Below are 13377 nucleotides of genomic sequence, written 5' to 3' on the forward strand. Positions count from 1 at the left end.
AAGGAAAAAAAAAAAAAAGGAGTATGAGGCCTTGAGTTCAAGCCCCAATACTAGCACAAAAAATATAATAAAGTAATGGGGGCTGGGAACATGGCCTAGTGGTAGAGTGCTTGCCTTGCATACATGAAGCCCTGGGTTCAATTCCTCAGTACCACATAAATAGATAAAAGCCGGAAGTGGCGCTGTGGCTCAAGAGGTAGAGTGCTAGCTTTGAACAAAAAGAAGCCGGAGACAGTGCTCAGGCCCTGAGTCCATGCCCCAGGTCTGGCAACAAAAGCAAAACAAATTTAAAAAAAATAATAAAGTAAATCAAGATGCATCTAAAGACTAGTACAGGCAGGCACCAGTGACTCATGCCTATATAATCCTAGCTACTCAAGAGGCTGAGATGTGAGAATCACGGTTCGAAGCCAGGACAGAAAAGACTGTGACTCTTGTCTCTAATAAACTGCTCAGAAAAAGCCAGAAGTGGCATTGTGGCTCAAATGGTAGAGCACTAGCCTTGAGCACAAAGAGACTCAGGGAGAACACCCAGGCCCTGAGTTCAAGCCCCACTAGCACAGTGAGTAGGGTATGGTCCAATGGTGAAGAACTTGCCTGATGTGAGTAAAGGCCTGGTTTCAGCCCTCCGCAGCAAACAGGAGAAAAAGGCACTGAAACTTGGGCTTGTCCGACACAAACTTGAAGTGCAGGAGCATTCCGACTGAGGATGCAGAGTAATGGGAAAGTGCCGCACCTCAGGACTGTCAGGGAAGAGGCAAAGCAGGGCAGCTGTGGTGACAGAGGACAGGTGTGCTCCAGGAAGAAGTTGTTTAGTTTAGACTGTCAGGACTGTCAGTAGCTTTCAAAGAAAAAATGAAGCTGTCTTTGTTTTTCTAGAAACCTGACGTGAGGCTCTCTCGAGGCAGCATCGACCGGGAGGACGGGAGTCTTCAGGGCCCCGTGAGTCCTTGCTGACACTGTCCTGGGTTCCTGGGGCTCCACTCACACTCCAGCAGCATCATGACCTAAGATGCCCAGCATGAAGCACAGGAAGAGTCTATCCTAGTAACGAAGTGAACATTCTAACTAGGATTGTTCGCATATATCGCATGCGGAATTCTTAGCCTTAGTGTTTCCTACCTCACTATGAAGAGAGGCTTTTTAGTAGTAAGCCAGGCTCCCTGTGACGTAAAGAAAAGACTTTTGCACATTTACTGTGTACACAGGCTCTTGTTTGCTGACTGTTCATATTTCTTTTGTGTATTGTGTTTCCAGTCACATAAACCTTTGCAAACAAGATTTCGTTCTGAGAGAGGAGGAATCCCAAATTCACTTCAGAAAACTAGCCTATGATCATTCCTGAGGCATTTATAGTGCCTGGAAGTGTTTCCAGCATTTGGAGGGAAGTAGCCTGAACTGTTCTGTTAAGATTTCCCCCATCGGGGATGGCATAAGGGATACAGATTCTGTTAGCAAACACAGCCCTACAGGTGGTAGACTTCCATAGTTGTCCTCACAAGGCTTATGGGAAAAAGAAACTACTGGTTGATATACACAATTTCAGGCCTCATAGTAAGACCTGGTTTTAAAAACCAAACAAATAGGCAAGGTGCCCATGGCTTACTAAGGTGACTGAGATCTAAAGATTTCAGAAGTTCAAAGCCAGCCTGGGACAGAAAAGTTCATGAGATTCTTCTCTCCAGTTCACAAAATGCCAGAAGTAGAGCTGTTGCTTAATTGGTAGAGCAACAACCTTGAGCTAAAAAATCAAGTGAGAGGCAGGCACCGGCGGCACACGCCTGTAACCCTAGCTACTCAGGAGGCTGAGATCTGAAGATCACGGTTCAAAGCAGCCCTGGCAAACAGTCCCTGTGAGACTCTTATCTGGAATTAATCACTCAAAAGCTGGAAGTAGAACTGTGGCTCAAAGTGGTGGAGCAAAAGAGCTCAGGGACGGCACCCAGGCACTGAGTTCTAGCCTCACAACTAAACAGTACTGGTACCAAAATTGATTGATTGATTAATTAATTAAAATGAATATCAGAATGGTAAGTGTCACATTAAAACACTGATTCTTGAGTGGTGGAACCATCTGTATTACACGAGCTATTTCATAGCTCTGTATTTTAAAGAAATAGCCTTCTGGTAAAATAGCAATAAGGCACCTTAGTGTGACACTGGTGGCTTGTGCCTATAATTCTAGCTACTCAGGAGGCTGAGATGTGAGGTCATGATTCAAAGCTAGCTTAGGCAGGAAAGCTCATCAAACTCTTACCTTCAGTTATTCATCAAAAAAGCTGGAAGTGAAACTGTGGTTCAAGTGGTAGAGTGCCAGTGTTGAATGAAAAAGCTAAGGGTCAGTACCCAGATCCTGAGTTTAAGCCTCAGTACTGGCACACACACACAAAAATGCCTTAAATATTTTATATATGAACCAGTTTATTATTTCAAAATAAACAAGAAAAAATCCTTTTTACAAGTAGAGCCTGGTCCTAGAAAACATTTATTTCCCCCCATTTGGATTCAGGTAGGGCTTATTTGTTTTTCAGCATTGCTGCTGGACAAACTGTACTGCCAATGGTTAGATGGTTTTGAAAGCAGTGGTAGATGCTGGGCATGGTGGCACACACGTTCCCCCAAAATTCAGGAGCCAGTGGCAAGAAGGATCAAGAGCTCAAGGCTAACCTACTAAGCTGTATAGTGAAATCTTGAAAAATGAACTGCTGCTTGCTTTGGTGCAGAGAGAGAGAGAGAGAGAGAGAGAGAGAGAGAGAGCGCACACACAACAAACTTAAGGAAGAATATCCTAAGTGACGTCTCAAAGACCTCATGCTCACTTGGTTTCCTTGCTTGACTGGCACTTTTACCACTCGAGCTATGCCTACAGCCTGGTGTGCCTGCATGCGCACGTGTGTGTGTGTGTTGGGTCCTGGGTTTCTGAATTTTTGTGCTCAAGACTAGCCCTCTACCACGTGAGCCACAGTTTGAGCTTTGTGGTGGCTGATTGGAGCTGAGTCTCACAGACTTTCCTGTGTGGGCTGGCTTTGAATTGTGGTTCTCAGATCTCAGCCTCCTGAGTAGCTGGCATTACAAGTGTAATCGGCACCCAGCTTGCAAGCTGGCGTTTGGATGTGGACTTTTCTGATCTTCAGCACCTTGTCCTACAGAAGAGATAGAACTACAGGCATGAACTGCCAGCATCTAGCGAAGGTCTTTTGATCAAACCTAAGTCAAGGCATAGTTTGTCTTCTCTCTTGACTTTTTTGTTAGGAAGGTATTGTACAGAGGGGTTACCATTTCGTAAGTCAGGTGATGGTGAGGTTTCTTTTTTTGGTCAGTGTCACTCCTTTCTTTGCTTCTCTTTTGATTTTTGACCTGGCCCAGAACTCAGTAGATGTGTGGCACCAAGTTTTCACACACAGAGCATCTCGGGAGCGATGGCAGTGTGGTCCCATAGGACACAAGCGCAGCATTCCCAGGTTTCTCCTCCTCAGCATCTGTCTGCAGGCACCTTCCTGCGCTCAGATAGGAGGCGGGGAGGGAAGGAGGGGGCACGTGGCCGGGAGATGCTGGCAAGGCCTGAGCAAGTCCGTGGGACCACAACACTGTGGCCCCAGAGCACCCCCTGCTGGCCTCTCCACCCCTGCAGTGCGCGTTCCTTCCCTAACCCCACACTGCAAGGACTGGTGAGCAGTGCCCTGTCCGTTCAGCAGAGACAATGGGTGGGTGATGGAGGCGGTCATTCTCGGCTGGCGTACTCACTGAACTTTTCTCTTCTCGCAGACTGGAAACCAACACATCTATCAGCCCGTGGGTAAACCAGGTCAGTGAACAATATGTGTCAAGAAGTTGGCATACTTTGGCAGGAGCATGTTTTCAGTGTGCATGGTGGTATGGTCTTGGAATGCTCTGGTGGTTCCAACAGTCTTCCCTCTGCAACTTCACAGCAAGTGTGATGGGGACCACAGCCAGCCAGTGCCTAGAATGCTGGAAGCAGAATTTATTGCCAGAAAGCATCAGAGACACCTTAGAACATAAGCCTAATGTGTGTTGTTATGACAGTACGATGAGTTATGGCAGTGTGATGAGGAGTGGTCTCTCTTCATGAATGTTCTTAATGAGAGTCATCACTTTTCCAGATCCTGCAGCTCCACCAAAGAAACCTCCGCGCCCTGGCGCCCCGAGTCACCTGGGCAGCCTTGCCAGCCTCAGCAGCCCCGGGGACAGCTACAATGAGGGTGTCAAGGTAGGTGTCTCGGCCTGGGCAGCACGGTCTGTCCTCAGAGCTGGTAGAGTCACCGAGTCCTCCACAGATGGCATGCCCTAGAATCGGGGCCCAGGAGCCCCAGGCTGCTTCTGAAGCCTCCAGCTGTTGGGACGCTCATAAAAAAGGAGAGGCATGGCCAAACCCCAGTGGCTCACGCCTGTAATCCCAGCTACTCAGGAGGCTGGGATCTGAGGATCACAGTTTGAAGCCAGCCTAGGCAGGAAAGTCCGTGGAAGGTTTTTTTCCCCTCCAGTGCTAGGGAGTGAGCCCAAGGCCTTGCACAAGCTAGGGAAGCCCTCTACTACAGAGCCACATCCCCAGGCTGGCTAGTTCAAACATCAACCTAAGTGGTTTGTTTGGAATGGGCTGTCTGTAGAGGGTGATAACTCCTTACTAACTGCCAGCCAAGGAATCGCTAAGGTGTCACACTCCAGGAGACAGGAACCGAATAGAGACACTTTGCCAACTAAGCCGTGACTTGTGGGCATCCCTGTAAATGCCCTCTGTGACAGGAGTGGAGCGAAGGGTCACAGTGCACACAGAAGCAGAGCTGTCAGTGGGTTAAAATAAGACTGCCCCCACTCTTGGCATTGGGGGGTTGGGTTGGTGGGGCTCTGGAGGGGCACTTGCTCCCTGACACTCCTAGGAAGCTGTTCCTTCTGTGTTGGTGAGGTCTGAACATCCAACACAGAGGCTCTAGGACCTCAGAGCAGAGAATAAAGTACAGTAAATGTGCTCTTGGGAAGAAAACACCAAGGCCTACACTCCTGAACTGAAGATGCTGTAGCTTATATGCCAAGAGTTGTTTCCTTTGAAGTGGTATCAAGGACGGGAGAGAGGGCGCTGGTTCCCTGTTCACTGTTTGACCCATCACAATAACACAGGGCTTGGAGGGGAAACACACACACACACACACACACACACACACGCTGTAGGTGCCAGTAGTCCACACCTGTAATTCCAGCTACTCAGGAGGCTGAGATCTGAGGATCGTGGTGTAAAGCTAGCCCAGGCAGGCAAATCTGTGAGAACCTTTCAGTTAACCAGTGAAAAGCTGGAAATGGAGATGTAGTTTAAGTGGTAAGAGCCAGCCTTGAATGAAAAAGTTAAACAAGAATGTGAAGCTCTGCCTGAGTTCAAGCCTCAGTACCAACACACAAAAATAATAAATAAATAAACTTGTCAGTTTAAAGTCTTGGAATCTATCTGTAAAAGAGCTAGCTCAAGAGATGTGTTTTTGGAGCCAACTGTGGTGGTATAAGCTTGTAAACTCAGCACTTGGCAGGTGTAGGCAGAAGCAGCACAGGTTCAAGTCCAGTCTGAGCTACAGAACAAACCCTATCTTTAAGAAAACAAAAAAGCTGGCTGTGATCGCGCACACTTACAATCTGGGAGACAGAGACGAAGGCCTGAGATTTGAGGCTGGGCTGAGTTACCGCAAGACAGATGGTGGCGCAGGCATGTAATCCCACCGACTCAGGAAGGTGGGAGGTAGGATCCAGATCCCAGGCCAGTTTGGGGGAAGTTAAGGTACGACCACAAGGGAACTGGGGAGTGGCTCAAACAGTGGAAGGTTTGCATGCCTCCTTGAGTTCAGTCCTCAGCTCTGAAAAATAAAGAGTTTTGTTGTACTTTGTTTTTAACTGTAAGCTTCTGAAGTCTAGATCCCCCTCCCCCCGCCTGGGGTCTGTGTTCCTTAGGGCTTCCAGGGCGCGGGGCAGGGCAGGAGCTGGATGTTGAGCAGTTTCTCCCTAGGAAGCCTGGTGACTGAACATGTTCTTCTCTCTCGCAACAAGCCTCGTTCTCCCGGCTCTTGCACGCCTGCTGACCGCCCCTCCAAGGCTTTGCATGTGGTCCTGCTCGCTATCTCATGGCAACAGGCGAGGTGCACGGCAGGGCACGGCCACAGACACGCAGGCTCTCACGGCCAGTGAGCTGGGCGTGCAGTCAGGCTTGCAGCTAGGTTCTGGGTGTCCCGCTCATGTGTTATATGGGAGTCATCTGCCGCCTTATTAATATTGTTTTTCTTTTTTCCCTTTCTCTGATAAATTCCTTTAACTTTTCCTCACCTTCCGTTCGACAATAGCCATGGAGGGTAAGCACGTTGTGTCTGTGTGTCTGTCTATCTCGCTGAATCACACCCCGCTTTGTGCATGCAACTCTAGACTAGTGTGTGGGTCCCAGTGGGAGGGTACCTCCGCTTTGTTCCTCCCCCAGAACACCCTGCGTATTTGCCAGAGACATGAGCATCTTTACAGTGAATGAATTACTCTTGCTTTTGACCAACTTGAACAGAGCTTGGTCTGTTCAGTCTACTTGGACCAGAGCACGTGAAAGTTCAGAAGGGACATTTGCAGACTTCGCCTGAGCACCGGCAGCAGTCCCGTGATCCTAACACCTGTTAGGCTACAGTTTTAAGCTTAGTGGAATTCTAACCAACTTGCATTTTTAAACACTATGGAACATCCAGAGTCCCTGTGTCATTCCACCTCCAGTGCTCGGGTTGTCGTGACATTTGTCAACTCCTCTGGGCCCCGGCCCAGGTGGGCATATTTACATCTGGGGCTTCATGTGCCCTTCTTCACTGCGGCCTGCAGGCCCGGTTTACCCAGCTGTCAGCACAGAGCTGGCAGGAATCCCCACCCCCACTCCTTGGACTTGAGTAGCTTTCTGCAAGTAGACTATCTCCCCTTAGAACAGAGCTATGTGTCCCCAATTTCATCATGTTGAAAACACGTTCTGTCCTGTCGGATGGTTTGAAGGCAGTTGAGCTGAGCCACATTTTTACTGTAGAACTCACATAGAAGTGTTTCATGTTAATGTAGCATATTTGATCATTTAGCAAGTAACTAGCTTCTGCTAAAATTTGACTAACGCTCAAAGGTAATTGAGGATTGTTTCTCTTGTGGTGAATGATTTTGGGATCTGGGACGTGGAATCACTTCTTTGAAATCATCTGGGTATTTCACTGTAGTGGGTACGTGCCACATAGATTCCTTTACCTGAGCTCAAAAGCAAACATCACTGCCTCGTCTGTCGCTCAGATGAATCCCTTACTGCCACCCTCAGCCCTATCTTGCACAAACAAGAAAACCCGCAAAGACCCTCCAACTGTGTTGTGGTGATGCCTCGCCATCTGCTGGAGAGGAGAGACATGACGGGCTTCTGTGTGTGTTGTCTGTCAGCTGCAGCCCCAGGAAATCAGCCCCCCTCCCACTGCCAACCTGGACCGGTCCAATGACAAGGTGTACGAGAACGTGACAGGCCTGGTGAAAGCCGTCATCGAAATGTCCAGCAAAATCCAGCCGGCCCCGCCAGAGGAGTACGTCCCCATGGTGAAGGTAATGCGCACTCGCAGGGTGCATTAACAGACACCTCTGGCACGCCGTTGGTAGGCGTCACGAGGCACCCCAAAGTCGGGCCTGAGGCTTGGGGTGCGAAAGCGCCCTATGGAGAGAAGATCCAAGGCCACTCTGGATCACTCCGCCGGCCTCACTTGTTTTCTCTCATCAGTGAACACTAGGATGAGAATGTCCTGAAGCAGTGTTAAGTTTTCTGAATCATGGCTCACAAGTCCAGTCTTCAGTTTAAAAAAAACCAACCCAGCTACAAAAGAATAATGGACAGTATGACATTTATATGAAGTTGAAAAAAATGGGCCGGTGTGGTAGTTCATTTCTGTAATCTCAGCTACTCAAAAGGCGGACATAGAAGGATGATGGCCAAGGCCCACCTAGGCAAAGGCATAAGACCCTGTCAAAAACAAACTGAAGCAGTAAAAGTTTAGGAATGAGTTGGGCACTAGTGGCTCACCCCTGTAATCCTAGCTACTCAGTAGGCTGAGATCTGAGGACTGCATTCAAGACCAACTCTAGGCAGGCAAGTCCGTGAGACCCTGGTCTCCAGTTAATCACCAGAAAAGAACTGGGGCTGGGGCTCAAGTGGTAGACCATGAATAAAAATAATAAAGCTTAGGGACGGCACCCAAGCCCCAGGATTGAAACAAAAAATGATTCCTTTGTGGGAAATGTAGCTTCAGGGATAGAGCATTGTTGGGATCCGGCCCCTAGGCCTGCTGCCCCTTCCCCAAGCCCTGGGGGAATGCGGAAGCAAGCTGCCCTCTCTGGGTCGGCCCTTGCACCCAGCCCCCAACCCAGCCTAGCCAGCCCGGCGCCTACCAACCCTGCCCTGGCTCGGCGCTCTCGAGTGACGATAGCTCATGGGGGTCAGGTGATACCTTTCAGCCTATCGGAATCCTGGCCAACCCCCTTCCCTCGGGAATCATCTCCCGTTGTCCTTGTCTCAATAAAGATAGTCCGCTCTAAGAAGCTGACCCCGAGACATGCGTACGTCTGACTTCATCTATTGGTAAGGAGGCGGGCACACATTCTCAGCCAGGCCACGTGCGCAGCAGGTCGGTGCTGACTCCCCCGCTTCACCCTAGCTTCATCTGCGGGTCGGGTGACTAGGGGAGAGGGCGCGAAAGGGAGTGTGGAAAGAAGAAGAGTACCCGAGCCCAACAGAGCATGACACCTTTTGTATGCTGAGCCAGAGGAAGTATCTGACTGGTATATGTATCATTTAGTGCCTTGGTCATCATGTATTTCATCTAATAAAAGTGACAGTAATCAAAACTGAGATTGAAGATTATAATTTATGGTTATGAAATTTAAAAACTAGTTCTAGATATGCCCTTGTCTTGATTGGTCCCTCGTGAGCTCTGGAGCGAGACCCGCCCTGCCTGGGGCGGGGGCTGCGCCGGGGCGGGAGAGGAGTGTCGTTGGTTCTCGCTTGAGTTGGCAGGCCAGCCCGGTTGAAATGAGGGCACGCTCATCTGCTTGAAACCGGGTGAGGAAAAGGAAAAGCCCTGCATGTTTGTTGTGTGCTATGACCCCGGCTGTGATTCTTGTCCGGTAGGAGGTCGGCTTGGCCCTGCGGACGTTGCTGGCCACTGTGGATGAAACCATTCCTGGCCTTCCAGCCAGCACACACCGAGAGGTAGGGCACCGTGGCGGTGGGGCCTGGCAGGGATGGTTGGGGTGCTGGATTAGGGACTTTGTCATCCTGGCAAAATACCTGAGGTGATAACTTGAGGCTTGCGATTTTGCGGTTATCCTGTGGCCACGTGGCTACGTGGCTGTGTAGTTTCTGGACCATCACCAGGGCCAGCAGGGAACAGTGGTGGATCCCAGCTTCTTGACTGAGGGCAGCCTGTGAGCAGAGAGGAAGGAACAGAGGGGACAGAGAGCCCCTTGAAAGGTGTGCCACCACACCCAGTAACCTAGCACCCTCCTCAGGAGCACATTAGCCAGACAGCCCTATGAGGGGACACCTCATATCCTAACCATACCACCTGCTGCTGAGAGCTGCCAGGGCCAGCAGAGGCTGGAGGTGGCCGCTCCCTGACAGTGGCCCCAGCAGAGTTTGGCCGGTCCAGGCACAGGAGCCATGCCGGCTGTGCTTTTAAAGCCACCAGGCATGGCCTTCACCCAGAATGCAGAGTGGCTAGGAGCCCAGTGACCTGTCCAGAGAAGCCACACGAACTGCCCCATCCACTGCGCCACGTTGGACATCATGGTGGCAGATGTTACTTGTTCTCCCTTTAGAGCAGTGGTAGAGTGTCTAAAAATTCCTGGGAGGCTGGCACTGTAATGCCAGCTACTCAGGAGGCTGAGATCTGAGGATCTCGCTTTGAAGCCAGCCCTAGGGCAGGCTCATCTCCAATGAATCCCAAAAAAACAAAAACTAGAGCTGCAGCTCAAGTCGTAGAGCACTAGCCTTGAACAAAAAGCTCAGGGGGCTGGGGATATGGCCTAGTGGCAAGAGCGCTTGCCTTGTATACATGAAGCGCTGGGTTCGATTCCCCAGCACCACATATACAGAAAATGGCCACAAGGGGCGCTGTGGCTCAAGTGGCAGAGTGCTAGCCTTGAGCAAAAAGAAGCCAGGGACAGTGCTCAGGCCCTGAGTTCAAGGCCCAGGACTGGCAAAAAAAAAAAAATAGTCTCCCAAAATGTTCCCAGCAACCATTGCCATTTTTTGTTTTTTGCCACCCCTGCAGCGCAGCCTCCCAAGCAGTTCACAAGCACCAGTGGCCCTGCACGCAGCCCCCGCGAGTACTTGCTGTGCTTCAGCAGCCCTAGTCCTGCAGGCGGGCATCTGGGGAGGAGCCTGTGCAGGGGCAGCGTCGCCGCTCACGCCCCTCAGCACCGCTCTCCCTCCAGTCTCTCAGAGTGCAGTGTATCGCCCTCAACCTCGCCCACACGTGCCGCTTGTTTTTTGTTTGCGTTGAAAGCATTTGAATGGGCTGGGGATATGGCCTAGTGGTAGAGTGCTTGCCTCGTATACATGAGGCCCTGGGTTCAATTCCTCAGCACCACAGATATAGAAAAAGCCAGAAGTGGCGCTGTGGCTCAAGTGGCAGAGTGCTAGCCTTGAGCAAAAAGAAGCCAGGGACAGTGCTCAGGCCCTGAGTTCAAGGCCCAGGACTGGCAAAAAAAAAGAAAAAAGAAAGAAAGAAAGCATTTGAAGCTTACAGAAAAACAGAAAGTCAATACACAGGATTCTAGATGTCATTTTCCCAGGATCACCCCCTGACCATGGTGCCACATGGATTCGCCCGCATGCGCGCTGTGCACCTCCTGCCTCAGCGCCGGCCTCCCTGGCGAGCCGGAGGAAGTCGTGGCCGCAGCTCACCCTGAAAATGTCCAGGGCTCCCCGAAACCACAGGGCCAGCACTCCCCACACGCCCTCTGCACAGGCCGCTCCGCCCCTGTTCTCCTGCCCTGCGTGTGCTTGTCCTGCACACGGGCTCGCCCGCTGCACGCCCACTCCCCAGACCTGTGGCCAGAACACCCCGCTCTGCGCAGCGCTTCCTTTGTTTCCCTTCACAGCGGCACTGCCAGCTGGGCTCCCTGGGGTCCCGGGGTCCTCATCCTCACAGCCTCCACGATGCCTCATCTCCCTGTTCCCCATCCACACGCCCTGCCCAGAGCAGCTCTAAACAGTGTGTGTGTGTGTGTGTGTGTGTGTGTGTGTGTGTCCTGTCACAGCGGGCCGCAGGTTGCTCCGTGCCTGCTTCCCCCACCCTCGACGTCCACGGCACAGAGCACCTCCCTCAGGCTAACTGCTCACGCACACGGTAAAGTTAGTTGAGCACCCCGCACACCCAGCGCGCTAGGCCTTGGTGGGGCGTGGGTGTCCCCGGATGGTACGCAGCATAGTTCATTCCAGGCTAGAGCTGAGCAGGCTCTAGACCTCCGGCAGGGCACTTTGCGCCTCGGTGGTCCGTGCCGAGTGAGCGTGCTTGGACCAGGAGATCCCGGAGGCATTGTCAGCCTCCGTGAGTCTCCTGCGGGAGGAGGAAAGCCCTGCTGGGTGTGGAGTTAGACAGCAGACGAGGGAGCCCGTGTGTGCCGCGCTGGTGGGTTTCTGGAGGAGGGCTGGTGTCCCCGCCCGTGGCTTGTAGGGAGGGGTTACCGTGCCGCCGCCCGGAGGAAGGCCCGTGGGCATGGCTGGCAGCAGCGCTCCCGACCCTCTCTTGTCTTTCCAGATCGAGATGGCGCAGAAGCTGCTCAACTCCGACCTGGGCGAGCTCATTGGCAAGATGAAGCTGGCGCAGCAGTACGTCATGACCAGCCTGCAGCAGGAGTACAAGAAGCAGATGCTGACCGCCGCCCATGCCCTGGCTGTGGACGCCAAGAACCTGCTGGATGTCATTGACCAAGCGAGACTGAAAATGCTGGGACCGACGAGGCCTCACTGAGCCGCCGGCGAGCACGTCGCCCCGCCCGCCCCACAGGAGAAATTCTCTGGCCTTCCACCAGCAGTGAGGAGTTACCGCGTCCTCAATCGCCAGCACCCACAGCTCCAACCGAATGACAGCGCGTTGGAAATCTCCCATCTACGTGTAACTACCTTTTGATTTGGATTTCTCTAATTTAAAAAACCGTGGTGTGGAAGAACGTCTAGGATTCCAAATGTGACACTTGCCTGAGCGTGAGAGCGGCACATTGAGAAGCCTTCGAGAGTCGTGGGGACGGTTGCTGTTGGCGTTTGGATGGGTTTGGGTGGAAGTGGCTGGGCAGCGTATTGACTCCCGGGCGCCTTGGCTGCGCGCTGCACGCCGGGAGTGCACGCCGGGAGAGCGCGCGCTCCAGGAGGCTGGCGACCAGCCGGCGCCACCCGGTGGAGGCGGAGCGGAACCCCGCGAGCGGCCACCCACAAAGCATACAAGAGCTGTATTTTGAAGACTCAAGTTGTTGGAGAAGAAAACTACCACCTTCTTGTCTCCCGCCTTTTACTTTTCTGTGGATATTGAAGCGTTGGGTGGGGAACTAGCTGTAGGACATAACTAAAACTTGTCTTTTTTCACCAGAATTATGTGCCAGTTTTTGTAGCAATGTAATTTCTCTTGGAAGCAGAAATGCTTTGTACCAGAGCACCTCCACACTGCGTTGAGAAGTTCCAGAACCATCCCTATTTTCCATTTTTATATAATTTATAAGAAAGATCAAAGCCATGTTGACTATTTTACAGCACTGGAGCTATAACACTTCATTGCGTCTGTCTTCCCAGGAGAACGCTCAGCGGAACAAGGAGACTCGGGGGTCTCTTCAGATGTCCGGTCCTTGCACCATCCATTCTGTTAGATAATTTTGAAAAATATACCCTCCCTTTAGTTTGTTGGGGGATATAAATTATTCTCAGGAAGAATATAATGAATTGTACAGTTACTTTGACCTATTAAACAGGTGTCACCAGTAAAGTTCTTGTTGCAGTGGTCTTTCTTTTGGGCCTTTTCTTTCAAGGAACTTTCTAGATCCATGACAAAGTCCTTGGAGGACTTCATCACAGTAATGGCGCCACCTACATCTACCCTGTCACCTGTCTTCACTCAGGCGTGTGGTGTGGGGCTCTTAATGTGCTGCAGGTCACTTGGTAAGAGAATTGCCAGCTTTGGTCCCTCACACCATCCCTAATCTCGATAGCATCTCTTGGCCACCGAGGCAGAAGACAGACCTGAACTCCATCCATCAAGCTGTCGCTGTGGGACGAGAAGGCAAAGGAGGAAGCTCCCAGGGGAAGGAAGTAGGGGAAGGTTCTTAAGTAAACATACCTTTTCCAGT

General features: G+C 51.4%; 1 protein-coding gene across 9 annotated transcripts in view; it reads left to right on the plus strand.

Annotated features, from left to right (window-relative positions):
* Nucleotides 1-13130, plus strand: part of Ptk2 (protein tyrosine kinase 2) — a 201261-nt gene extending 188131 nt beyond the window's left edge. For 3 of the 9 annotated variants that reach the window (XM_048358854.1, XM_048358853.1, XM_048358855.1), the window contains exons 28-34: nt 880-942; nt 3766-3805; nt 4122-4228; nt 6336-6344; nt 7435-7590; nt 9167-9247; nt 11802-13128. In XM_048358854.1, the coding sequence (XP_048214811.1) occupies nt 880-942; nt 3766-3805; nt 4122-4228; nt 6336-6344; nt 7435-7590; nt 9167-9247; nt 11802-12014 (669 nt within the window). In that variant the 3' untranslated portion in view covers nt 12015-13128. Of the gene's footprint in view, nt 1-879; nt 943-3765; nt 3806-4121; nt 4229-6335; nt 6345-7434; nt 7591-9166; nt 9248-11801 lie in introns of all 9 variants that reach the window. The other 6 variants (XM_048358859.1, XM_048358860.1, XM_048358861.1 and 3 more) reach the window with 4 other exon arrangements.
* Nucleotides 13131-13377: the final 247 nt, after the last annotated feature.

The sequence above is a fragment of the Perognathus longimembris genome, chromosome 12 (assembly GCF_023159225.1).
Source record: "Perognathus longimembris pacificus isolate PPM17 chromosome 12, ASM2315922v1, whole genome shotgun sequence".
NCBI classification, from domain to species: domain Eukaryota; kingdom Metazoa; phylum Chordata; class Mammalia; order Rodentia; family Heteromyidae; genus Perognathus; species Perognathus longimembris.